Genomic DNA, 27710 nt, shown 5'->3' on the forward strand with positions numbered 1-27710 from the left:
AGAGAGAGAGAGAGAGAGAGATTTCTCTCCTAGCTGACGGAGCTCAGGTCATCAGGTTTGGTGGGAAGTGCTGTTGCCCACTGAACCATATATCAAGGCTTTCATTTTCTTACAAAGCATTTTCTTATGAGAATGGATAAGAATAGCAACTCTGTTATAGAATTATGAAAGTTGTAGTGATGCAGAGACAAAAATAAGAATTACCTAACACAGCACTTGGGAACTAGAGGCAAACAGATCTCTATCTGTGAGTTCGAGGCCAGCCTGATCTACAGAGTGAGTTCCAGAATTGTTAAACACACACACGAAATTATCACTTCAGAAAGCGTACTATCACTATTACTGATATTGTAAAACCCCAAGTAAATCTACCTGGCACCTGTTAGGTTGAATGAGTTAAAGCCCTGAAGATGTTGGGCAGTGGTAGAACGCCTAGGGTGCATGAAGCACAACTCCTAGCCCCAAAAACATCCAGAAATATAAAAAAAATAAACTGATCACATATAAAGGCCCTGAAATGTGTATTTCCTCGTAAGTAGAATAACTGGCCCCCAAAATTAACACAAGTTGGCGTGATGGTACATGCCTGTAACCCCAGTAGTAGGGCCATGGAGACTGGAGACCGTGATGGTACATGCCTGTAACCCCAGTAGTAGGGCCGTGGAGACCGGAGACCATGATGGTACATGCCTGTAACCCCAGTAGTAGGGCCGTGAGACCGGAGACCATGATGGTACATGCCTGTAACCCCAGTAGTAGGGCCGTGAGACCAGAGACCATGATGGTACATGCCTGTAACCCCAGTAGTAGGGCCGTGAGACTGGAGGGTCAGGAATGCAAGACTACTTGCCAACCTTCTTTAGACAATAAAAAATTAAGAAAGATCCAATTTATTATAATTGGAATCTTTAAAAGCATGTAGAATCTCTTAAAAATGTAAACTGAATTAAGACTAAGTGGGGAAAACCAAAAATCTACTTAAAATGTTTCTCTCAGGTCTGGTGTGGTAGCACACGCATATAATCCCAGCACTTGGAAGTGGAGAAGGAAGATCAGTAGTCAACTGTGTCTATGCTGCTAGTGCTCTTGAGGCCAGCTACAGGAGATGATTTACTATTGAATTATACTTTATCCATCCTGTTTGAAAATTATTTCAAAGCAATTTTATAGTCTATGATACAAATATTTTAGACAAAGATATATTTAAGTGCCAAGCTACAGATTTTATTATTGCTTTTTCTTTATTCCTTTTTATTTATTTTTAATTTGTTTTTGGTGTTTGAGACATAGTCTCTCTACATAGTCCTGGCTGTCCTGGAACTCAGAGATCTGCCTGCCTCTGCCTCTAGTTCTGGGATTAAAGACCTGTGCCACCAAACTTGATTTATCCCTGCTTCATAGCAGCCGAAGTAAAGGACCCTTGTCATACCTTAATGACATTGAGGTTCTTGGGAGAAACAATTATTTTAATATAGAGAACAAGGGAAAAATTTCTTATGGATCTCAAAAGGAGTATATCAGGTAGAGTAGAGCATAATTGTTTGAACAGCTTAAGAAAACTACATCCCACTTTACTGTGGTATCTGCAGTGTTGGAACAGTTAGGTGCATGCGCTGGAGTGGAAGAAGCTTGGTGATGTGAATGGCTGAAGTGGTATTAGAGATGGGCCAGGGCCCTACCCAGAGAGTCAGCTGAGGAAAGGCGTGTTGTACCACCTGTGTCCTACTGTACTAGTTTAGTTTGGGAAAATTGGGGGCTAGAGAGATGGCTCAGTGGTTAAGACAATCAAACTACACCTCCAGAGGACCCACTGCATGGCAGCTTGTAACCAGCTGTGACTTCCATCTTGGGATCTGAGATGTTCTTCTGGCTTCCATGGGCACCAGGAATTCTTGTGGTACACAGTTATACATGTGGGCAAAACAAAACAAAAAAAGCCTCTTGCCAGCCCAGCTGTAGTGGAACACCCCTTTAATCCCAGCACTGGGAAGACAGATAAATATCTGTGAGTTTGAGGCCAACTCAGCTGGTGTACACAGTGAGTTTCAGGGCAGCCAGAGCTACATAGAGAGACCCTGACTCAAAAGCTTAAAAAAAAAAAAAAGCCTTTATCAGGTAAGCCTGTAGGCAAATCTGTGGGGTCATTTTTTTGATTAATGATTTGTGTGGGAGGGTGTAGCCCATAGTGGGCAGTGCCAGCCCTGGGAGGTGTTCTTGGGGAATATAAAAAGCAGTAAATGGATTAAGTCGTGAAGTTTAGAAGGCGAGTAAGCTGCAGTACTCCATGGTCTCTGCTCCATGTTTCTGCCTCCAGGTTGCTTCTTAATTCCTGCCCTGACTTCCCACAGTGATGGACTGTGATCTGTGATGTGTAAGCCAACTAAAACCTTTCTCCAGCAACAAAATGCAGACTAATACGGTGTCATAGTTACTATTCTATTGCAGGGGGGAAACACTATGACCGAGGCAACTTATAAAAAAAAAAAGCAGTTAATTTGGAAGCTTACTTACAGTTTCAAGGGATTAGGCCTTGACCATCTTGACAAGGAGCATGGTAGCAGGCATGGTGCCGGAGAAATAGCTGAGAGCTCACAGTTACAGGTAGATAGAAACAGAGACAGAAACGGACAGTCTGGACCTGGTGTGAGCTTTTGAAACCTCCTCCAGTTACACACCACCTCCAACAAATCCTCCTAGACAGTTTCAGTAGCTGGGACCGACTGTTCAAACACAAGCACCTGTGGAGGCCATTCTCACTCAAATCACCATGTAGAGCAACTAAATTATTTTTATATATTTTAGATTTTCCAATGCTAGGAATTGAACCTAGAGTTTTACAAATACTAGTCAACCTCTCTACCCTTAAGCTATCTTTTCAGCCCTAATTTGTATTTTTTAAAGTTATTTGTGGTGCTTGGGATTGAACTCAGAACCTCTTGCATGCTAGCTAGGCAAATGCACTGTCACTGAGGTCCACCCACAACCCTAAAATTGTATTAATGTGTTACCATTTGTTTTTGCTATAGGTGAGGATCATCCAAACTCCTGAGAAATCTGTGAGGTAGTAGTATGAGATAAGATCTGCCACTACCGGACAGGGAGCAAGAGGTGACGTTGAAGCTGACAATGAAGAGAATTTAATGTGGATGAATTGGATAGCCTCTGTGTGTTCCTTCCAACTCAGTAAGTGCTGCGGAGAAAGGCGGTCCGTGGGCTGCTGTCCTAGGCTCAGACTTCAGTAATGTTCTCGTGGAGCTGGCTACCGTTGACCAACTTGGAGCAGCTCTATGACTTTTGACTAGAAGGTAAGGAGAGGCAGTCACAATGCACAGGGCCCGTTAAAGTTCCCCCAGACTTGGTCCAATATATGTTGGAAAGAGTAATTGAGATTTTCATGGGTCAGGCTGGGGAAGTAATTCATTTGGTAGAGTGCTTGCTTAGCATGTAGGAAATCCCTGATTTAATCTTCATTACCACATAACAGTGTGGTGGCATATACCTGTCCTCCCATATGCCCTCACACACATCCTATGTATAAATACACAGTAACAATTTTGTAATTTAAAAAAGGACTCTGGTATACTTAAATAAATGGACATAAATGCCGTGTTCATGAGGATTCCATGCCATGAGAGTGCATGATATTACCCTCACATCCATAGAGTCTGTAAGCCAAGAAAAACACCCCAGCTGTCTCAAAAACAGTTTCGACTCTTCCAGGTGTGGAAGGAAGCAATATCTAGGGTTGAGTGTGCAGCACCACTATGACTGTGTTCTGTGACCCTTCCCATTCACACCACCTTGTTATCTGCTGCTGTGCACTGACTCCTTCCTCTGGGAGCCCTGCAGAACTGACACGCTTTGCCCATCTGTAGAATTTAGGCTAGAAATCGCCTTCTCCAGCCTGGAGACACGGCTCTGCAGCTGAGAGCGCTGGCTGCAGAGCGCCTGGGTTCTGCCAGCATCCACATGGTGGTCCACAGCCTTCGGTAACCCTAGTCCCAGGGTATCTGAAGCTTCTTCTGACCTTTTTGGGCTCCTGCATACCCACGGTGCACAGACATACACTCAGACACACACATACACCTTAAATAAAATATGTTTTTAAAAGGAAAGAAAATTGCCTTCTTAACTTTTCGGTGAGTAATTTCCCCCATCATCAGTAGGACACAAGGAAATGGTGGGACTGGGAGAATATACTATAAATTCTGTTTCTGCCCTATCTGCTCCTCTTTTAGATTCAACTCCTGAAAGTTTAAAACTGATCGATCATTGTTTGTTTGTTTTTGGTTTCGCAAGGCAGATTTCTCTGTGTTACTCTGCCTGTCCTGGAACTTACTCTGTAGACTAGGCTGACCTCAAATTCACTGCAATCTGCCTGCTTCTGCCTCCCAAGTGCTAGGATCAAAAGCATGTACCACTATGCCCGATTTTAAAGCTGAATTATAATGTATCTGGCTAATATTAAGTTTCACTTTTTTTTTAAAGGCTGTTTCTGATGCTTGGAAGCTATTCTTTCAGCCACAAAGATGGTAATAAATCTTTGCCTCCCACAGTTCAGACCAAGAATTCACTGCAATAAGGTAAACCAAACAAATATATACACAAAAATATGTAATGTGTTCTTATGCTTTTCCCCATTTCCTGCCTTGTGTATGTGGCCTTGATTTAGGCTCCTGTGCGCTCACCCTTGGATTCCAGCAGACAACATTTAGGCAAGTATTGGACAGTCACGGATCCCAGAACACGGCTGTGAGGTGCTCTGTGACTCTGTGGAAAATCGACTTACCGTCTTGATGGATCAGTGCACAGTCATAGCGGAGTAGAATCAGTCACTCAGTGTCTCCCTTACCCTCACTCTGTTCCTCTTTCCCTTGCCCTCCCTCTCAGTTTTCTGTTGTTTTGTTATTGGCTTTTTGTTTGTTTTGCTTTTTAGATTTACTTACTTTTGTCAGGTGTTGTGGCAAATACCTTTAATCTTAGCAGGAGGGAGGCAAAAACAAACCACATGGTGACTCACAACCATCTATAATGAAATCTGGTGCCTTCTTCTGGCCTTAGACAGAACATAATAATATATAAATATAAATATATATATATTTATATATATATATTTATCACTAGTTGTTCTTCTACAGGACCCAGATATAATTGGTAGCACCCACATGATGGCTCACAACCATCTAGAACTTCAGTTCCAGGGGCTCTGACACCCTCTTCTGGCCTCAGTAGGCACTGCATACACTGCATATGGTGCACAGACATAGAAGCAGTCAAAACACCCGTATACATAACATAAAAATAAATAAATTAAATAAATAATTATCAAAAGTATTTTTGTAAGTAACAATTCTTGAAAACCTGTTGTCTTCATTTGGATCAATGTGTCTTCTCTTTGTCATTAATCTAGGTATCAGCTGATGGTTATGAAGTAGAAAATCTCATCTCTGAAGACCTCATAAAGAGAAGCCATGGCTTTAGGACAGAGTACTTCATTAGACCTCCAATCTATGTGACAGTTTCCTTTCCATTTAATGTAGAACTCTGTAGGATTAATATAGATCTCACAACGGGGGGATGCCAGAATGTCACTGGCCTGGAATTGTACACATCTGCCTTATCTAGCAGAGCTTCTCTGGGTTCACACGAGTGCTGGACTACAGACCCGATGGAGCTGTCTGTCCCAGACAAGGAGGCATTCACCTTGGTAGGCAAAGTCCTGCTGAAAAACCAGAATCACGTGGTGTTCAGCCACAGGGGCTTCAAGGCCAGGCCACCTTTTAGCCCAATGGAAGTCACACTCCTCTCCCCTGCTGTTGTAGCCCAGGAACTCTGGAATAAAGGGGCTCTTTCCCTTAGCCATGTGGCCCATCTCAAGATCGGAATCACCCATGTGACAGGCAGTGGCATCTCTTGCATAAAGCGTTTAGAGGTGTGGGGTCAGCCAGCCAAGACCTGCTCTCAGGAGGTCATAAACAGTGTCTTGTTGATAGCATCAGGAAGCCTGCCAAAGGACTTGGGTCTGCACACTCCAGCCTCGCCCATGGAGAGTGACTGTGACTCTGGGGGTCAGTCTGAGGGCCAGCAGGCTCCCTGTCTCTTACAGGAGATGTCTGAGGTGGATGACGATGTGCCTGAGGAGTTCCTAGATCCTATTACCCTGGAGATCATGCCGTGCCCCATGCTGCTGCCCTCAGGCAAGGTCATTGACCAGAGCACTCTGGAGAAGTGTAACCTCAGTGAAGCTACTTGGGGCCGAGTGCCCAGTGACCCATTCACAGGGTTAGCCTTTACCCCACAGTCCCACCCGCTACCTCATCCCTCCCTGAAGGCCCGGATCGACCGTTTCCTACTCCAGCACTCTATTTCTGGCTGCCACCTGCTTGGGAGAGCACAAACTGCATCAGCAATGACCCCTTCTGTCATTACCCTGCCCTCAAGGAAAAGGAAGCAGGCGCAGGCTGAACACAGCCTTGGCATGAACACCGTTTCCTCTCCCACAAGCCCTCTGCTTTCACCCACTACCTCAGAGCCCACTGCTAAGAAGATGAAAGGCCCCAGTGAACTCGGCCTTACGGATATGGACTGTTCAGCAGGTAACTCCTCTGTATCCACGACTATGTCATCCCTGTTCCTCCTGCTGATGTGATGCTGCTGTTCTTGGCTTTATGCTTTACTCACTTAGCTTTATGAAGCTGGGGCCATGCTGCTTTTCATTTTTGCAGGGCATCTCAGTTTTGTCCTTATTCCATAGGTAACCTGTAAGTCTCAAAGTGGTGTGTGTGTTCTCTTATTATCCTGAGATTTAATTTTTTTCTTCTTAAAATTTTATTCTTATTTATTTATTTTACTTGTTTTGAGAGAAAGAGGGTTTCACTCTGTAACTCAAGGTTTTTAAAAGCTATGTAGTGGCTGATGTTGAATTGTGCTGATCCTCCTGTCTCGATCTCTTAGTGCTGAGACTACAAGTGTAAGCCCCACATCTGACTATTTGAGTTCTGTCTTCATGTTCTGTGCCCTCTTCCTTGCATTGGTGGGCTCACCTGCTTTGTGTTCCCTATGTCTTTTCTAACAAGATGAGTGTATTTTCCTGTCTTGAATCCTCCATTCTGATCTGCTGGAAAGAGAAACAGTAGATCCCTTAAAGCAGTCCATGTCTTCTTTTCTGAAACCTCTATATGTCATGTTTCTATGGGGTACTATATCTAGTCTTCCTAGAGGGGATTTTTTTTTCTTTTTTGAAGATTTATTTATTTATTATATATGCAGTGTTCTGCCTACATGTATCCCTACAGGCCAGAAGAGGGCACCAGATCTCATTATAAATGGTTATGAGCCACTATGTGGTTGCTGGGAATTGAACTCAGGACCTCTGGAAGAACAGTCAGTGGTCTTAACCTCTGAGCCATCTCTCCAGCTCTCCCCCCCACCCCCTGCAGAGGAGATTGATGGAAATGCACTGTGGGTATCTCTGTCTCACTTATCCGTGAAGTACCACAACAAAAGTGGTAGATTGTGGGGTTGGAGGCCTGCCTCTCAGAAAGAAAATATGGTCGGTAAATGTGAGTGAGTTGTATTGTTGTTGAGTATGAGATTTAAGCTGCCTGGCTTCCTGCCTTTTTCCTCTGGCATTGCCAGTGATTCCTGGAAGCAGCAGTCCTGCCACTCCCCGAGGAGAACCTGGAGTCTGGTGTAACTTTTCAGACTGACAAGATTTGTTCTTCATTTGTTGTCATTTGGTTGGTTGGTTTGAGACAGGATTTCTCTGTATAGACCTGGCTGGCTTTGAACTTGGAAATCCACCTGCCTCTGTCTCCCAAGTACTGGGATTAAAGGTGTGGGCCACCATCTTAGTTAGGGCTTCTATTGCTGTGACAAAACAACATGGAAAAAAAGCAAGTTGGGCAGGAAAGGGTTTATACTTTCCTGATACTAAAGTGACTGATACTTTAGCATCGCTGTTCATCCCTGAAGAAAGTAAGGACAGGAACTCACACAGGACAGGAACCTGGAGGCAGGAGCTGATGCAGAGGTCATGGAGGCGGTTGCTGCTTACTGGATTGTTCCCATGGCTTGCTCAGCCTCCTTCCTTCCTTCCTTCCTTCTTTCCTTCCTTCCTTCCTTCCTTCCTTCCTTCCTTCGTTTTTGTTTTGTTGTGGGTTTTGTTGTTGTTGTTTTTCGAGACAGGGTTTCTTTGTGTAGCTTTGGTGCCTGTCCTGAAACTAGCACTTGTAGGCTGGTCTCGAACTCACAGAGCTCCACCTGCCTCTGCCTCCTGAGTGTTGGGATTAAAGGTGTGCGCCACCACTGCCCAACTTTCAGCCTGCTTTCTTATAGAACACAGGACCAGCAGCCCATGAATGGCACTACCCGCCATGGTCTGGGCCTCCCCCATTGATCACAGCTGGATCTCAGTGAGGAATTTCTTCAGCTGAGGCTTCTTCCTCTGATGACTCCAGCTTGTGTCAAGTTGACACCACCAAGCCAGTACAGCCACCATGCCCAGCTGACATGTTATTTTTGTAAAAGACAGGCAGATAAGAAAGAAAGGAAGATTGGAGCTGGAGAGATGGCTTATCAGTTAAAAGCACTTAATGTTCTTCCAGAGGCAAACAGTCACATCAGGGGGACTAAAAATCTTCCTGTAACTACAGTTTCAGGGGACCTGATGGCCTCTGGTCTCTACCAGCACCTGCATACAAGTGGTAAACATAAACCCACATAGATGGGTGCACACACGTACACATAAAACTAAATAAGTAATTTTTAAAATGAAAGAAATATAAAGTGTCATTTCATCTGACACCACCTGAATAGAAATTCTAGTGCCTTAATTAGGAAAATTGTCTGTAGATCTCTTATGGCAAAGACTGTTTTGAAAAATAGAATTTGGGATGTAGGCCTAGAGAGATTGCTCAGCAGTAAATAGTGCTAGCTGTTCTTTCAGAGGACCTGGGTCCAGTTCTCAGCACCTACATGGGTGCTCACGGCCATCTTTAACTCCAGTTCCAGGGGATCTGACTCTCTCTTTGGCTTCTGTGGGAACCAGGCAAACATACATACAGGCAAACATTTATATACATAAAAAATTTTATTTTAAAATAAACATAATGGAACTTAGAGCATGGCATAGTAGCACACACCTTTTATTTTAGCACTTAAGAGGCAGAGGGAGATAGATCTCTGTGAGTTCAAGGCCAGCCCGGTCTACATAATGAGTTTTGGCCCAGCCAGGACTACACCATAAGAACCAGTCTCAAAAGAACCAAATCAATCAAAACCAAAACCCAACCAGAAGAAAAATCAAAGTTGGCCAGATCTTTGGCTTTTTCTTTATCTTCCTTTCTTTGGAATCACTGTTACAATGCATGTTGCTGATTGGCATTTAACTAAATCACTTTATAGATAAGGTTGGCCTCAGATTTGTGACAGCTCTCCTGTCTCTGCCTTTCGGTTTTGAAAGTACAGGTTTATACCACTTTGTTTCACTCAGTAAGATTTTAAATGCCACGTTGAAGCAAAGAAAAGTTAGTGGGGTTTGGAATCTAAGATCAATTACAAGCTTTTTGTTGTGGGGTTGTATGTGATAACAGCTCAGATCGTCAGTGTTGGATCAGTCACTGTCTTAGATTTCTCCTTCTGTGATTAAACACCATGACTAAAACCTGCAGAGGAAAGGGTTCATCTTCCAGTTCTCAGGTCACACTAGGTCACCTGAATGACTTGAGGCAGAACCTGGAGGCAGGAACTGAAGCAGAAGCCACGGGAGTGCTGGTTACTGCTTGCTCATCATGTCTTGTCATACTGCTTTCTTACCACCAGGGCCCGCCTGCTCAGGAGTAGCAGCATCCCCCAGTAGTCTGGTCCCCTACATCAGTTATTAATCAAGAAAAATTGCCTTATAAACTGCCTACAGGTAGTCTGATTGAGACATTTCTCAGTTGAGGTTCCTCCTCCCAGATAGCTGCAGCTTGTGTCCAGTTAACAAAACAACCAAACAGGTCCCTTTTTTTTTTTTTCCTGTTAAGCCATTATGCTGGCCTAGATTAAGAGTGGTTGTTTTGGTTTTTTTGTTTGTTTGTTTTGAAGCAGAGTTTTTCTTGCTGCCCTCTGTAGACCAGACTAGCGTCAAATTTAGAGATCCACGTTGTCTCCCGAGTACTGGGATTAAAGTTGTGTGCCACCACTTCCCAATTTAAATGGAGAGTTTTAGAGACGGCCTTTTGTTGAGACAGGATCTTATATAACCTAGGCTGGACTAGAATTCTCTATATTATTGGCATGATTTTGAATTTATGATTCTTCTACCTCCATCTCCCAAGTATTTTGTGTGTGTGTGTGTGTGTGTGCGCGCGCGCATGCATGTGCTCACGTGCTCATGCAGGCACTCATGTACCATGGCATGTGTGTGGAGGTCAGAGGACAACTTGCAGGGCTTCCATTGTGGGTTCTGGGGATTGAACTTGGGTTGCCAGGCTTGCATGACCAGCAAGCTCAAGGCATCTGTCTCTGTCTCCCTAGCGCTGGGGTTACAGGTGTGAGCAGTGCTCCTGGATATTTGACACAGATTCTGGGAGAGCAAACTCAGCTTCTCATGCTGTTACTGAAAGCATTGTACTAACAAAGCTGTTTCCCTGGTGCTTGAGCTTGTTTGTTTGTTTGTTGTTTTTGGAGACAGGGTTTCTCTGTGTAACAACTCTGGCTGTCCTGGAACTTGCTTTGTAGACCAGGCTGGCCTTGAACTCACAGAGATTTACCTGCCTCTGTCTCCTGAGTACTGGGATTAAAAGCATGTGCCACCACCACTTGGCTTTTCTTTTTTAAATAAGAAAAGTATGGTAGCAAATGCCTGTATTTCCAGCATTTAAGAGGCAGAGGCTGAAGAATCAGCATGAGTTTGAGTTTGAGGCCAGCATGGGCTACATAGTGATACCCCTGTCTCAGAAGAAGGGGGGGCAGGGAGAGGGAAGGGAAGTACGCTGAGGCAGAGGGTAGAGTGTAGGAACTGTGCAGAGCTGGTGTCTGCTGTCTCATCATTTCTTGGGCCAGTGGGCAGGCCTTTCAAAATGTAACACGGGCTTGGGATGTAGCTGAGCAGTAGTGTGGCTGTCTGGAAGGCACACGCCCAGGACTGTATCCCCAGCACCACAGAATAAATGAGGAAGGAAGGAAAATGAAGTGCAGTTCTATATCAAAGCCTCAAGATGGCTCTGTCCTGCACAACACTTTGTTTAGGGAAAAGTTAGAGAAAGCCTCAACCTTTGAAGGCATTTTAGATGGGAAGGCGGCAGGATTCCCAGGACTTTGGCTCGTTGTTCTGCGTTCATAGTCCTGGGAGACACAGGAAGAGGTTTTCTTTATACTCACATGTCTGAAGATGGAAGGGTCGTTTTCTGGTCTTCCAAGAATGAGTAGCCATCTCTCTTTTGCTGAGCCTTCCTGGATGTCATGATCTCTGTGTCTCCCACAGGTCCAGTGTCCCATGAGCAGAAGCTGTCGCAGAGTTTGGAAATCGCCTTGACTTCCACCCTTGGCTCCATGCCTTCCTTTACTGCCAGGCTCTCCAAGGGGCAGCTCCAGCAGCTGGGCACAAGAGGGAGCAGTACTGCCAGGAGGCCAGACACCAGCTACGGTAATCCCCTGTGAGCTCTAGTGTCTGCCTGTGTAGGATGCTGGGCCTCGTCTCTTTGTGTTCTGTGGGTCTGCTTAGCCAGCTCCCTTACTGTAATTCCCATTCTGGAGAGAGAGCTTTTCTCTGTCTTCTCCAGAAGGGGATAAGGGGCTGTCTGGAAATGGGACTCGTCACAGGCAAGATCTTAGTTAACCATGTCATTCTGTGAACTCTGCCTGACTGTCCTTTGCTGTATGTTTGTTTTGATTTTTTTGACGTGGGGTCTTGCTGGACTTGAACTTTCCAGTTCCCAAGTACTGGGATTACAAAGGTGCCCAGCACACTTGGCTGTGGTAGGCTGCATAGTTCTCTCTTGGGTCTTTGATGGTCCTGATCTTCCCCTCATCTGACATCTGGGCTGTTTCACCTACATATGAAGAAAGGTATAGGTTTCAGAGGTCATCTTCTCTCTTCTTGGTAACATTTTTATCATTGTACTAGAAAAGCACAGAGGTAGAGTAATGGCCCAAATTTTGCAAAAAAAAAACAAAAAAATAAAAAAACCCTAGGATCATATTGTAAGGTAGATACAAAGTAAGGAATTGACTAATTTTTAAAATTTTATCTGTATGAATGTTTTTCCTGTATGTATGTATATGTACCATGTCCATGCCTGGTGGAGATCAGAAGAAAGTGTCAGATCTCCTGAAACAGGAGTTGCAGATACCTTTGAGCCACCACGTGGGTACTTAGAGCTGAACCCAGGGTCCTGCAAGAGTAACCAGTGCTCTTTAACCATTGAGCCATCTCTCCAGCTCCCCAACCCCCATTTTTAAACAAAGGACAAAATGAAACCTGGTGGGGCTGCTAAGGCAGGCTGTTGACTGCTCCTGCTGATGCAGAGCCCGTCCCTCCTGCTGTCACCTGGGTCTCCATCACACTCTCCCTGCTCTGATTGTTTCTTCCCAACTTCCCAAGAACAAGTCTTTCAAAGTGCCCAGTAAAACTGCCAGTCTCACGGCTGCTTGTCCTCGCAGCATCTAGGGATGTGACTGGCCAGTCTGACCAGCTTTACCCACCTTCTCTTTCTTTGGGCCTTCAGACGATGCAGCTTCTTTCCTGCCTTCAGCCATTTCTTTTCAGTTTCCCTTGCTAGAGTTTCTGCCAGTGAGAGCCCTCACCTAGTGCTTCTCTTGTGACCCCTTGCTCTCCTTCCCTCCCTGACAGCTGCTGGGACCCCTCTCATTGGCGTCTCCAGTCCCTCTGAACTGCACTGTCTGCTTTCAGAGCTCTCCTCCCCGCACCCTCTGAGCCTGTGTTGGTAAAGAGCCCATCCTCCACTTGTCAAGCTTTCACCGTAGGAGTCCGTTTTTCCTCCAGTGTCCTCACTCTGATGGGCCGTTCATGATTAGGTACTTGTATGCTCTTATTTGTGTGTGTGCCTGTACATAGTACATACATGCCACAGCACATGTGTGGAGGTGAAGAGACAACGCTCAGACGTGGGTGCCAGGGATGGAACTCAGGAAGTCCTTCTGTCCACTGAGCCATCTCATCAACCCTTTTGTGCTTTTCTTTGCTGTGGTTCTGAGGAACACCCTGGTACCAACTCTGAATCTTCTTCCCCAGCCCTTGTGAACTCCCTGCAGCTTCTGTGCTCAGCATCCCTATCACCCATGGCCCCATTGTCCTTACAGCCAGAAGAGTCTTTCACAGCTAACGATCACAGAGGTGTTTCACCTCTTAAGATTCACATGGTATGACTCAAAGCCCCACTGTCCTGTGGTGTAGACCTTACCTCCTTTCCTCTGGATCACATCAAGGGAATCTGTAGTGAATCTTAAGGTGGGAGAGCCTGCCCAAGGCCAGGGCAGTTCCAGAAAGGAGCTAAGGGGTTAGAAGGCAGCTCCTGACAGATTGAAGTGCTCCTCTGGTGATTTCCCTCCACCCTGACTGTTCTGACCGTGATATTTGGGCCACATTGTGTTTTTCCCTCTTCTTGCAACTGATCTTGTCAGGGTAAGCTTGTACCTTGCTCCAGCTTTGGCAGAGGAGTATATACTTTGTCTGGGAGGCCAGGGGACAGGCCTGCTTCCATGTAGTGCATTTAGAGGCCAGTTGTTAAGCATTCATTGACAGCACCAAGACTGATAAAGATGGTAGAAGGGAGGCTTGCCAGTCCCCAGCTTCCAGGGACAAAGTTGACTGAGGAACAGCCTCACCTGACCCTTCCTGTTCTTCTGACTCACCAGAGCACCCCAGAAGTGTCTGTGGTCCAGAGTGTGCCTCCTGCAAAAGAGCGTTTTCCTCCTACTCCACGAAGGAGCCTGTGTACCAGCTGCCCTGTGGCCACCTCCTGTGCCGACCCTGCCTGAGTGAGCAGCAGCGCTCCCAGCCCATGATGTGCACAGCCTGCCAGCAGCCAGTCGCCAGCCAGGATGTGCTGCGGGTCCATTTTTGAGGGACCAACCTCAACTGAAGAAGCCCCATTTTGGGGGAGACCTGCAGGTGAAGGGAGCAAGAGCAGGATCCCAGTGGCCCTATTCTCTCCTGGGTTTTAGCACCTCATGGTGTATTACGGGGGCTGGGTCAGGATACCTCCTCATGCTTAGACAACACAGGATAATAAAGCCATAGGCTGGGCTAGGGGGACATCCCTGTTCTCCCTAGCCTACCTTGCCACTCTCCAACCAGAGCCAGACTGTTCAGCAGCACTACCCCGGTACCCCATGGTATCCGTACCAGGGTTTCTCTGTGTAACAGCCCTGGCTGTCCTGGAACTTGCTCTGTAGAGACCAGGCTGACCTCAAACTCACAGAGATCCATCTGCCTCTGCCTCCCAAGTGCTGAGATTAAAGGTGTGCACCACCTGGCTGCACACAACCTTCTAATGGAGTTTTGTTGATGGCGCTCAGTAGACTGTGACTTGGGACCTCATACAGCCTTCTCTGCCTCAGGGTTACTCAGAAGTAGACCATGATAGGGCACATGACTTAGCCATGTGTACCTCCTCCCCTGCAGATACTTGGAGCCTTAATAAAATGGCAGTTGACATTCACTGAGGCTTCCTCCAGGCACACGGGACAAGGCAGCCATGTGCAGTTGCTGCCACCTGTCAGGCAGTGGTTTAGATCTGTCCGGCGTGGTGTGTCAGTGCCAGGGGAGGGGCAGGAGCTTCCCTCAGGTCAGGTGCCAGAGTGTGTCTGGTTGCTCCTGGAGCCACGCCCTGGAGGAGGAGCTTCCTGTTCTGTATATAGCCCACTGCAGGGAAATACTGGTTTATAGGCCACGTTTTTAACAAATTCTGTATATGCACTTGGGCACATGGGTGCCATGGTGCCTGTAGAAGTCAGGACAGTTCCAGGAGTTGGCTCACTCCCCAGCCTATGTGGTCGCAGAGCTGAAATTCAGGTCATTAGCGCTGTGGCAGTCACCTCTACTCTCTGAACCACCTCTTTGGCTCCTGAGGGTACATTTTTTCCCCATTTAAAATGAGTCCCAAAGAAAACAAGGATTCCGTACAGGTCTGCTCATTGTCAAGAGCTTCCAGCTTAGAAGGATATCTGTGCAGGTCATCAACACTGTCCCCAATCCCTTCCAGGCATGGTCCATCTTGTCTTTGAGATAAATCTCAGCCCCTTGGACCACATGTTCTTCGTTCCCACAGGTGGCCCAGAGCTCAGTCCTGAGGCTTAGGGAATCTGCTTTCAGAGTGCCCAGGGGACATATCCACGGAGGGGCCAGTAGGGGATTGTCACCTCCACTCTCCTACATGCCACACCACCAGTGCCTGCTGTGCTGCCCTTCATGTGAGACACCAGGGTCTGCACGGACAGCCCCCTGCACATCGCTACTCCACACCTGAGCTGCCCTGCCGTGTGCTCTGTCCTTAGCCCGCACAACTACAGAGGGCGCGGTTTGGCGCGAGAACCTTCACACAGCCTCTCATGGTCTCCAGAGTAGCCCACTTCTCACTCAGCCTTTACCCCTCAGTGTGAGTGCTGGGAGCTATATCTGCCCCCAACTCCCAAGAGCCCCCAAAGATCTCTGCAGCTCTACCAGAGGTGCCTGTGCTGCTCTGCTGGAAAACTAAGTCTGGAAGCCTCTGGGGTGGGCAGGACCTAGCCTGAGTCCAGTGGGGAACCATCCCACACCCTTAGTATTAAGCTTTTCTCTTCAAGATCTCACCCCCACCCCCAAAAAGGAAGTGCTCTTTTCCCCACCCTTGCCAGCACCACAGAGCTCTGGTTTTCTTCCCTAGAACGCAAGAATGAAAGCCTGGTGTAGTGCAAGCATAAATCAGGAGGCGCGCCATGAGTTCAAGGCCAGCCTGGGCTCCATAGCAAACATTTGTCTCAAAGACACCAAAATAAAAAGAAATACGTGAATTGGCCCCATGGCATTTTATTTCTCATTAGAGACTGGTCCTGGGACCAGACATAAACTAGCTTCCCAGTCAGCATGCGGAGCTCAACTCCACTGACCAAGAAGACTCAGCCACACCTTCGCCTCCACCAGGCAGCCTTCCTGTCCTGGTCTTTGCCTGGTAATGGGGGCATGTAGGCAGTGGAGGTGCGAGGCTGGAGACCCACTGCAGACATGCTGCCCTGCTGTCTTCTGAACCAGTAGCAGGCCAGCTTGAGGTGACAGGCCACAGCAACCCTAGGCTCTGGGTCTTCACTCCCTAGGCGAGCAGGTGAGGCCTGATCAGCTGTCCTGTGGGGCCGAGACTCTGACCCTCAGCCACCCCCTGAGCAGGCAGAAGGGAGGCTTTGTCCAAATTAGTCTTGGAAGCAGAAGAAATAGAAGAACCAGACCGCCAGGAAAAAGACCAGCAGCTGCTCAGTACTCATGGAGAACTCCTCCCTGCAGGTAGGCAGCTGGGCCCAGCAGTCCTGGGCTCCTGGAGCTGAGTTGGAGCACCCAGTCCCACATCTACCTGACTTCTTCCTATGGGTCTCCATCTTGAGGCCACTCAAAGGCTGGGCTCCTTTCCATTCCCTCAGGAAACAGGGTTTCTGACGCTGGAGTTCCTGTAACTAGGTCTGCAGACAAAGAAAGCAGCCTCCCACTGCCAGTGCCATTGTGACGCTGACCTGAATGCCATTGTGATGGCCACTGGGGTGGGAGTGGGGATTCTGTGGGCTGGCCTCCCACAGAGCTCCTGTGGGTACTCTTAAGGAGGACCTGGCCCCCAGCTTCCCCCGCTCTGCCCCCTGTTGAGACCTGCGGTCTTCTCACCTGCCCTCGAGGCCGCTTGCACGTGCAGCATCTTCTCTTGGGTTCTGAGTGGAAAGGGGAGAGCTGGGCTGGGGACTGGCCAAAGCCACACAGTTCAGAACAGTCACCTTCAGTTACTGACTGTTTCAGAATCTGGGTGTCATGGCTCATACCTGTATTCCCAGCCTTTGGGCTGCAGAGAGAAACACTCACTGTTTCTAGTGCCACCAGCCAGCCACATTTCATGTAAGCTACTGGTCTGGACAGTTGGAATACAGACAAGTTCTGCCATCACAGTTAAGCATGATCACAGGACAAGGCCAAGATGTAACAGTGAAACCGGCATGCCTTTCACCTCATAGAAACCTTTCTCCTAGGACAGAACACCCCTAAATGGAGGAGAGAGTACAGACTGACTTGAACCCTACTCTGTACTAACCCTTGACCACCGCCTGGGGCACCACCTGCTGAAGTGGCTCTGCCTGCCACCCTGCCCCCACCCCTTCTTTGGATAACACACAGGGTCTCATTCTAGGCAAGTGTTCACCCCATGCGACATCCTCATCATCTGCCTAGCAGAGAGGATCTCCAGTGGGCACAGAGGTGAAGGTGGAGGAGGGGACAGCTTGTTCCTGCTGCTGTGTGACCTAGCAACAAAGCAGCACTACTGTCACCATGCAAAACATGCTGGTGTTGTGTCTTCCAACACTTCTCCAAAGGGAGCCATCCCCACTGGGCACTTGTGCTGAGGAATCAAACCCCAGACCTCAGGTACACGAGGCAAGTAAGCTACTAAGCCACAACCCCAGCCAAAAATATGGGGGCTTTTATATGTGCATAAGTGTGTGGGTACACACATGCACTTCCATGGTGGCCAGAAGAGGACATCAGATCGCCTGGAACCGGAGTTCTAGGGAGTTGTGAGCCAGCAGACAGTGGGTGCTGGGAGGAAGAGCATCTAACCCCTGAGCTACCTCTCCAGCCCCAGAGCTGTATATAGAGCATGCTTAATAGCAATGCACAAATGCCTGCTCGCTCTTCCTATCAAGCTTACTGGAAGAACAGCCAGAGTCACCAGGAAAAGCTTGAAGTTTGGGGCGTGGTATAGCTCAATGCTCAGCCCTTTGCTACTGCAGTGTGCTCAGTAAGGGGAGTCCCGAGCCGGGCTTGGGTGTCTTTGGAGGAACTAATCCATGACAGACTAAAGAAACAAAAATCCAAAAGTAGGTCCGACTGGGTATGAGAATTAGTATAAAGGTGACATCACCGATAAAGAAGACTGCTTAGCGCTCACGAGGCTCTGGGCTCCACCCCCAGCACTGCATAAACTGGATGTGGAGGCACATGGCTTTAATACCAGCAGTCAGGTGATAGAGAGGAGGATCAGAAGTTCAAAGTCGCCCTTGATTATATATCAGATTTGAGGCAGCCTGGGTTACATAAAACCCTGTCTCAGGAAAAAAAAAAAAAAGTCAGCAAGTGAACTTTTCAACATGTGAATAAGTAGTTTGGCAGTAGCAGGAAATAGCAGGCTAAAGGAACACAGAATGAGCAACTTGTCAAAGAGAGGCAAACTGATGAGGTTTCAGTGTTTTAAGTCCAACCTGTGGCTGAGCTGTGCCCTCACAAGCTCTGTTAAGTCTTGCCAGAGGGAGCACAAAGGGTCCAGGCTCTGGGGAGGGGAATGTGACCGGCCAGCCAAGTCGTAGACGCATGACCTAGTCACTTTCCCTCCAGGATTCTAATCCAAAAATTCTAATGGAAAATATGGAAAGAATTGCTACCTCAGGGCATGGTTATAGCTCCAGCTGTCTATGTTGAAGCAGAAGGTTCAGCTAAGCCCCTGAATTCAAGATCAGAGTGGGCAGCATAACAAGATCCTATCTCAAAAACAAAACAACAAAACAAAACAAACAAAAAAATGCCAACTGGGCTTGGTGACACAGATCTTTACTCTCAGCACTCAGGAGGCAGAGGCAGGTGAATCTCTAAGTTCGAGGCTAGCCTGGTCTACAGAGTGAGTTTCAGGACAGCCATGGCTACACAGAGAAATGCTTTCAAAACAATAACAACAAAACAAAACAAAAAACCCAACCCAAAAGTTGTGAATCTGAGGAGACTGGTTGAGGCTGGCAGAGGGTTGGAGTGGGGTGAGGGAGGTGGAGGGGGGTGACAGGATGGAGGGAGGGAGTGGAGGGGGAAGGGGTGATGGGAGGGGGGAGGGGGTGATAGGGGGAAGGGGTGATAGGATGGAGGGAGGGAGTGGGGGGGAGGGGGTGACAGGATGGAGGGAGGGAGTGGAGGCGAGAGTCATCAGAATGCATTACATGCATGTATGAAATTATCAAAGAACAAAATTAATTTTAAAAATTAGTATAGGGGCTGGAGTGATGGCCTAGCAGTTAAGAACACTTGCTCTTCAAAGGACCTCAGTCAATGCCAACACCCTTGTGGCATCTCACAGCCATGTGTAGCAACTTCAGGTCCAGGGGGATCAATGCTCTCTTCTGGCCTTTGGGGGCACCAGGCACAAAAATAGTGCACAGATATACTTGTAGGCAAAACACTCATCACATAACATACATTTTTTTTAAAAAATTAGAATAGAAAAAAAAGTTTATAAAAATTCTCTTCTAGGGGGCGGTGGTGGTGCACGCCTTTAATCCCATCACTTGGGAGGCAGAGGCAAGCAGATCTCTGTGAGTTCGAGGCCAGCCTGGTCTACAAGAGCTAGTTCCAGGACAGACTCCAAAGCTACAGAGAAACCTTGTCTTGAAAAAACCAAAAACAAACAAACAAAAAAATTCTCTTCTACCATAAAGTAATGTAGGCAGCTTGATCTGGTCCTTTGGGGACGGGGAGTCATATTACCCCCTTGGAGGGACTACCTACATCCAGACTGTAGTTCAGACTCAAGAAAAGGTGGCATATATGATTATATACATAGTTAGGAAATTAATGAACACCTTGAGAGGCATCCATGGTTTGTTTGTTTATTTGTTTGTTTTTTAAAAAAACTATTAAAATACTTAAAAGAGGGCTGAAGGTACTTCCCCGGGCTTGATTCTCAGCGTCACACACACAGGAGGAGGGATGTATTGAGGTGATGTCCTGGTTCTGTGCTAGATGGTTTATATGAATTATTTAATAAACTCTAGTTTGGGGAGCAAAATGAGACTCAGTTATGTGCGGTAGTCTGACCCGCTTTGCTGCTGCGCTGGAGTAAACTCCCATAGACCTGATCTGGTGGACGGCCGCTGGCACACTATCTAGAGCAGTGGTTCTCAGCCTTCCTAAGGCTGCGACCCTTTGATAGCGTTCTTCATGTTGTGGTGACCCCCAGTCATAAAATTTATTCCCATTGCTACAATCATAACGAATTTCGCTACTGTTCTGAATCATAATGTGCTTTTTCTGATGGGCCTAGGTGACCCCTGTGAAAGGATCATTCATCCCAAAAGGATCACAACCAACAGGTTGAGAATCACTGATCTACAGGACCCTCTATGAAGAACCAGAGGCCCAGCAGAGTTTAAGTACAGAAGAGCAACCACATGACCCACTGACAGCACAGCATTGAGATATTTCCCATTATACCTCTTGGTGCAAAGAATAAAGATGCTTCCCCAGATAAGCCCTCTGTAGATCGGCTTCAGACCTCATGACAGTAGGCCTGTCTCCTTGCTCCAGTGTGAACGGAAGGGCATCCACCACGCACTTAGCAGCAAGAGGGTGTGGGAAGGTCCTCAGACTGCATCTAGCTAGGGCATGGGGTGTCAGGATCCTGATGGAGGTGGGCATGAGTCTGGCAGAGAAAGTGCATCGCTGGGAAAGTATGTGTGACTTGATGCCCACTGAACCCTCTGTGGCCCTGGTGGAACTTGAAGACATGAAGGACAGAGAGATGGGGGACAGCCATCCCAGAAACAGTTCATGACAAAGAAGGCTGGACTACGGTGACTTCCCACTGGGCTTTAATAAGGCCTATCAAGCATAGTGGCAACTGGTGCTAGCGTGCTGGAGGCAGAGGCAGGCAGAGCCCTATGACGTCCAAGCTGGCCTGGTCTACATAGCAAATTCCAGGCCAGCCAGGGCTGCAGAGTGAGATTCTCTCTGTTTCAAAAAGGGATTGGGAAGGCTGGAGAAAGAGCTCCGCAGCCAACTCCACTTCCAGGGGATCTGTGGCCCTCCTCCGTGGGCACCAGGCACGCATGTGGCGCAGGCAAAACACTCATACACATAAAACACATACATAAGTCTGAAAAGGGGGCAGGGGAGGAAGGGCAGGCGGCTAGAGAAACAGCCCAGTGGGTTAGAGAACACACTGCTCTTCCCAGGACCTGAATTCAGCTTCCGGCTCCCACGTCAGGTGGCTCACAAACACTTGTAACTCCAGCCTCAGGATTCAATGCCTCTTCAAGGCTCCTGCCATCAAATAGGGACACACATACACACATGATCCTAAAAAATAAGTTTAAAAAAATGAGAAGGGTAAATGCAGAAAATCAAATAGGTCAGATAGCAGCCCCAAGCTGGCCTTTGCCTCCCAGGACCCTCCTTGATTCTTGGTGCCCTCTCTCTGGGCCCACAGGGAGACCCAGACATTAGTTATGACTCAGCTGATGAAATGCACCCCATGGCTCATTAATTAGGAAGTCTGTAATTAGCCTATCTCGCAAGCCAGGAGCCTCTGGAGAGGACCCCTTTCACCTGCCTTCCTCCCCCTCCCTCGGGGGATGAGCTCAGCCTGGGGGGAGCTTTGCCTCTGAGACTAAAGAGGGGAAGGAGACCGTGAGCAACAGGGGAAATGAGATGCCGGGGCACACGCTCCTGCGTGTGATTGCCTCAGAGAGGTCACCTCTAATGAGACGATGGAGATGAACTACAGTGTCTGAACCCTCAAAGTTTTCTCCTAGAAACCCACAGGGAGATTGGGGTGTGGCCCAACCCAGCTGTTGTAGCTCTGTTGGCAGAAGCTGAAGCCGCAACCTTTTAAAAAAAATTTTTTTTTAATACAGGGTCTCACTTTACAGCCCCTGCATGACCTAAAACTCACTATGTACACTTAAAACTCAGAGGTCCGCCTGCCTATGCCTCCTCAGTGCTGGGATTAAAGGCATGAGAGACACCAATACACGCAATAAATACACTCTGTTTTACAAGGACATGGCATGGTGGCACAAGCTTTTAATCCCAGTATTTGGAAGGCAGAAACAGTAGGGTCTCTGCAAGTTCAAAGCCAGTCTGGTCTGCATAGTGAGTTTCAAGACAGCTAGGGCTACAGAAACCCTGTTCCGAAAGCAAAAAACCAAAAGCAAAAACAGCAGCCTGACTGGAGAGATGATCCAGTGACTGCTGACTACTGATGCAAACCCAGGTCCTCTGGAAGAGCTCGAAACTGCTGAGTCATCTCTCCAGCCCCCAACAATGAAGTGCTTGTTTGTTTTGATTGTTTGCTTTAAATGGGTTGTTTTATTTTGTTTTTGTTTTTTGAGACTGGGTTTCTCTGTGTGTAATAGCTCCTTGGCTGTTTGGGAACTCTCTCTGCAGATCAGGCTGACCTCGAACTGACAGAGATCCACCTGCCTCTGCCTTCTGAGATTAAAGGCATAAACCACCCTGATTTTATTACTCTATATTCTTTGGCATGCGACTCACATTCGATGCCTCAGTTTTCTAAGAACAGGAAGAAAGTACTTCTTTGTGGGGTTTTATGTGAACTGGGCAAAAAGGCTGCCACACACTCTAATGACACCTATGTGCGAAGCCGTGGGTGGCACATGCTTGTAATCCAAGCACTTGGTAGGTGGAGAAAGAAGGGTGTATGAGCGCACACACACACACACACACACACACACACACACACACGTGTGTACACATACCAAACACAGATGCACGCATGCACCCCCACCCCAACACAGGTAGGCATCCATACACAGATGCCTGGATCTGACTTCAGACCCTTGTAAACTGCGTATTATTCAAGTTTGTGCCCTCGCATTCTTTTCAAGTACTGCAGTCGCCACACCGTGGACGGGTAACCCACCTGCACCACCTGTGCAGTGGCTTCCCCTTTGCCTAGGCAGGGGCTGAGGGTTCAGGGAGTACCCCGGGCGGCAGGCTCCCTCCGGCGGCAGGCTCCCTGGTGTCCAGCCTGAACCTGCAGGCGTGGGTCCGCGCTGTCCGCTGTCTCATGCACCCCCTCTGCCCAGCCAGCCTAGCATGCGAGCCTGCAGGTCTGCACAATTTGTGCCTGATCCCGGCCGCAGCGCTTCCGTGAACTTGAAAACTTTTTGCCTTTCCCTGTGAGTTTTCTCTTCACCCAGCGATGTTTCGTCCCTCTGCCTGGCTGCCTGTAGCTGCAGAAGGACATGGCTGGCTCTTCCCACACCTCACAAAGAAGTCTGGTATGTCCCTTCGGGGCCCCTGTCCCTGTCGAGCTCAGCAGGTCACCAGACCCAGAACTGTGAACCTCCCAACTTGTCTCTGTACAGAGTTTAAAGTTTTTTGTTTTGTTCTGTTTGTTTCTTTTTTTTTTTAAGATTTATTTATTATGTATACAACATTCTGCCTCCATGTATGTCAGCACGCCAGAAGAGGGTGCCAGATCTCTTTACAAGTGGTTGTGAGCCACCATGTGGTTGCTGGGAATTGAACTCAGGACCTCTGGAAGAGCAGTCAGTGCTCTTAACCACTGAGCCATCTCTCCAGCCCCTGTTCTGTTTGTTTCTTGAGACAGGGTTTTCCTGTGCAGCTCTGACTCTCCTGGAACTAGCTCTGTAGACCAGGCTAGTCCCCAACTCAGAGAATCGCCTGCCTCTGCCTCCAGAGTGCTGGAATTAAAAGAATGCACCACCATCACCCAGCTGAATTTTTAAAGATTTAGTCGTTTTTATTTTGTGTGCAACTGCTGTTTGCATGTATGTCTGTGTACCACGAGCATGTCTGGTGCCCACAGAGGCCTGCAGAGGACACTAGATTCCCCGGAACTGAAGTTACAGACAGTTGTGAGCCATCAGGAGGAAGCTGGGAACAGATCTTGAGTTGTCCTCAAGAGCAGCACGTGCCAACTGTCCAGTTCTCTCTCCAGCACCCAAAATAGACCAAGGTGACCCTGGAGGCAGAGGCAGGGGATCTCTGTGAAGTTCAAGCCAGCCTGGTGGTCATTGAGTGTTCCATGATGGCAAGAGGAAGCTCCTGTCTTTAAAAAAGACAAGACAGAGCCGGGCCGTAGTAGTGCACGCCTTCAATCCCAGCACTCAGGAGGCAGAGGCAGGAGGATCTGGTCTACAGAGTTAGTTCCAGGTCAGCCAAGGCTACACAGAAAAACCCGTCTTGAAAAACAAACAAACAAATACAAGACAGAAAAACTGAATACCCTAATCTAGAACACCTCACCTGATTTTCTTAGACCTCTGTGAAATTGGGCACGATGGCACATGCCTGAAATCCCAGTGCCGGGGGAGGTGAAGACAAAAGAATCGAGACCAAATTCAGCTACAGAGCAAGTTCGTGGGTAGACCAGGATACATGGACAATGTCTCAAGTCCACAGTGAGGGAGGAAGTGGGGTTGGTACATCAAATAAGTAACCTCGAAAACAAATTTGACTTGTCTCTGGTCACACAGCAAAGCCCTGGAGAGCTAAGGCTGGTCCCCAGGACTTCCCACCTCCCTTTTTTCTAGAACTGAAAAACCCACCGTTGGGCAAAAACTCCCAGTATAGTAATAAACACAGATGATGGTGTCCTTCATGTCTGAGGGCTTTCATTGGAGGAGGAATGTAAACACACACGCCCACCCCGCAGAAAGGAGAGGGGTGCAGGTGGAGAGGGAGGGAAGAAGGGAGGGAGGGGTAGAGGAGATATTAACCAGCTGGGACCCCCATCAACACAGACCCAAGGTAGGAAAGAGTAAAAGGATCGAGGGACTGGAGAGGTCAAGACGGCGTTTGGTCCCCAGCACCCGTTTCAGTGGCTCACAACTGCCTGGAACTCCAGCCCCAAGGACTCTGATGCCCTCTTCTGTATTCTAGGAACTCCTGGATTCACATGGACATACAGACACACACATAGGTTACAGTCAGAGATGCTCTAGACGGAACAGTGAGTGTTAAGGCTTGGGAGGTGTGGCTACTTGAACCGTGACACCACTGCGGATTGGAACCCTGGAAGCAAATCAGGAGCTGAATTGAACTGTGTTAAAGTCATAAGGCCAGATTCCAGGCCAATGGGAGCTGTCGCTGGGCGGTTCAAATATGCTCAGAATGAAGACATGAACTGGCACATCATTAATTTGTAGAAAGCATAAAAATACCCTAGGAAGAAGAGAAGGGACACGGCGCCAGGTCTTGGGATGTTCCAGCGTGTAGAAGCCAATGGGCAGCCAGAAAGGGAAGCAGAGAGAACGGGTGGAAGAACCAGGAAAGCATGCCAGTGGAGGCAGATGAAGTGTGCTGTAAAAAGGAACAATGGCTCCATTGTGTGAAATTCTGCTGGAAGAGCCATGTAAAATAAGACACGATTGGGCCCGCCAAAATGGCAGCACACTTTATGGTCATAATAAAGGAGTTTCGGTAGACTGGTCTGGGCAGGAATCTGAGTGGAGGGAGTTACAGAGAAAATGTTGACTTGAAAAGGAATGACAGATAATGGGACAGACATAATGACTCATATCTTTTATGGCAACACTCCCAAGGCCTGGTCTACTTAGAGATTCCTAAAAAAAAAAAAAAATTATTTGAGAAAAACAGGCTGTGAGGGAAATGTAGAAGGTTTGAAGTGTCTTGGGAGTCCATGCCCCATGTGGGGTGGGGTATCTGAGATGAAGAGCCAGCGTGCTCATGGGACCTTTTCTAGCCAGCAGAGATACTGAGAAGGTGGAGATTAGGTCTAGTGGACCTTTGGCATCCATGCCCAGGGACAAAGCATGACATTCTCAAAGGGGACTTAGAATGGCATCCCTGGTGCACATGGCTGGTCAAGGGCTCTGGACCCTCCCAGACTGGTCCTAGGACTTGTGCCTTTCAATCAGGCCCCATCAGCTTTCAGATGATAATTTGGAAATGAAGCACATGAACAGTAAATTAGGGCCAAGGCCACAAAGCAGGCATCTGCCGCTCCCTGCCCCAGCAGCGTCCCGCCTCGCTACTGAGCAGGACAACAGTCTAACCTAAAGCTCCTTCTCATCTGTAGGTGGAAGAGGGTTTCTTCTGGCCAAGGAAGTTGTTCTCTCTGGAAAACAATCTCTTCTCTCTTGATGAGGACATTGATAATCCAGTGCCGTTGTCGAGTAACATGACCACGACACGACACAGGCACTTGACTTGAGTTTCACAGTCAGTGCTCAGAACCTGTGGCCATGCCGCTGTTACTCTGCTTCACCACTTTGTGCTGGAATTGAATGGGGAGTCAAGACACCCAGTGGCCTGCCCAATCAGGAAGCTTCGAGACACAGAAGCCAATGTACTTGACTTCCTATCAGCTGCCTCTTACAGAGGCCTCGGGTGCCGACAGTCATTCCTGAAAAGACTGAGTGTGGGAGGCCACCTTGGCTCCCGGGCCCTGCTGTACTTGGTGAGGCAGAGGCCAGACAATCCCCTGGAGCCCCTCTGAAGCACCCTGGTACCCAGGAGAGGTAGCAGGAGCCTATGGGAGCTGGGAAGGTCTAGGCCTGGGCACTGTCCAGAGGGAATGGGCTGGCTAGTCTGTGTCCAAGTCCAGAGGGATTTTCTGGTGGCTGATGAAAGGAGGCTGTGAAGGCTAAGGCAGAGTGTGGTGGCACATGCCTTTAGTCCTAGCACTCGAGAGCTGGAGCCAGAAAGACTAAGAGTTCAAAGTCAGCTTCTGCTACATAGTAGGTTCAAGGACAGCCAGGACTGCCAAAGAAACAAATGACTTACAACCTAAAGTCAGGAACTAACTCTGTTTCCTCAAGGCTGGATCTGTCTGACTGTGGTTCCTCCCATTTCCTCCTGCAGAATAACCGTTCATTTTCACTTCTCCCTTAGGTCTGAGATGGTACCAGTCTAGGGGCATGTGTCTCTCTCCACAGCTTTTTCCTCTTTTTCTCTTTTTAGTTCTGGGGATTTCACCCAGGACTATTTCTGAGCTATAGCCTCAGCCTTCTGCTCTCTCTGTCTCTGTCTCTCTCTGTCTCTCTCTGTCTCTGTCTCTCTCTCTCTTTCTCTGTCTCTCTCTCCCTCTCTCCCTCCCTCCCTCCTTCCTTCCTGCTCTCCTTTCTTTCTTTGAGACAGGATCTCACTATGAAGCCCTGGGAGACCCAGAGATCCACCTGCCTCTGCCTCCCAGAATGCTGGGATCAAATGAGTGTGCAACCACCGCCCAGCTTCCTACTATGTATTTATTTGTTTATTTTTGTTTTTTGAGACGGGTTTTCCGTGTAGCCTTGACTGTCCTGGAATTCACTCTGTAGACCAGGCTGGCCTAGAACTTACAGAGCTCCATCTGCCTCTGTCTTCTGAGAGCTGAAATTAAAGGTGTGCACCACCACCGCCCAGTCTTCTTTTTATTCATTGAGAAAGAGTTCCACTAAGTTACCCAGTCTGGCCTGGAACTTTTGACCTTCCTACTTTAGTTTCCCAAAGTAGCTCAGCCCACAGGCCTGTGAAGCTAGATCTTTGCACATGACTGGAACCTGGAGTTCTCATCTCCACCTTAGTGTCCCAATTCATATCCTTAGTGGGGACCAGAGAAGCATTATCCCCAAGACTCCCATTCTCAGAGCCTGAGTCCCCACACCTGGCTCTACAGGGGCATGCATGGGGTAGAAACATCCTGGGCAGCCTGAAGCCAGCCACACCCAGCACAGGGCAGATCTTTGAATCTGCGCGCTGCCCTTGGCGCCATGACTGTGGCTGT

General features: G+C 48.0%; 1 protein-coding gene across 3 annotated transcripts in view; it reads left to right on the forward strand.

Annotated features, from left to right (window-relative positions):
* The window catches only part of Ubox5 (U-box domain containing 5), a 40365-nt gene extending 24366 nt beyond the window's left edge, over nt 1–15999 (forward strand). For 2 of the 3 annotated variants that reach the window (XM_085696283.2, XM_048460005.3), the window contains 5 exons: nt 3027–3305; nt 4489–4583; nt 5411–6596; nt 11471–11632; nt 13864–15999. In XM_085696283.2, coding sequence (XP_085552409.2) covers nt 4530–4583; nt 5411–6596; nt 11471–11632; nt 13864–14072 — 1611 coding nt within the window. In that variant the 5' untranslated portion in view covers nt 3027–3305; nt 4489–4529 and the 3' untranslated portion in view covers nt 14073–15999. Of the gene's footprint in view, nt 1–3026; nt 3306–4488; nt 4584–5410; nt 6597–11470; nt 11633–12838; nt 12983–13863 lie in introns of those variants that run through there. The other variant, XM_085696284.2, reaches the window with a different exon arrangement.
* The last annotated feature ends 11711 nt before the right edge of the window (nt 16000–27710 follow it).

This window comes from Myodes glareolus, chromosome 10 (genome assembly GCF_982192425.1).
Source record: "Myodes glareolus chromosome 10, mMyoGla1.1, whole genome shotgun sequence".
NCBI lineage: Eukaryota > Metazoa > Chordata > Mammalia > Rodentia > Cricetidae > Myodes > Myodes glareolus.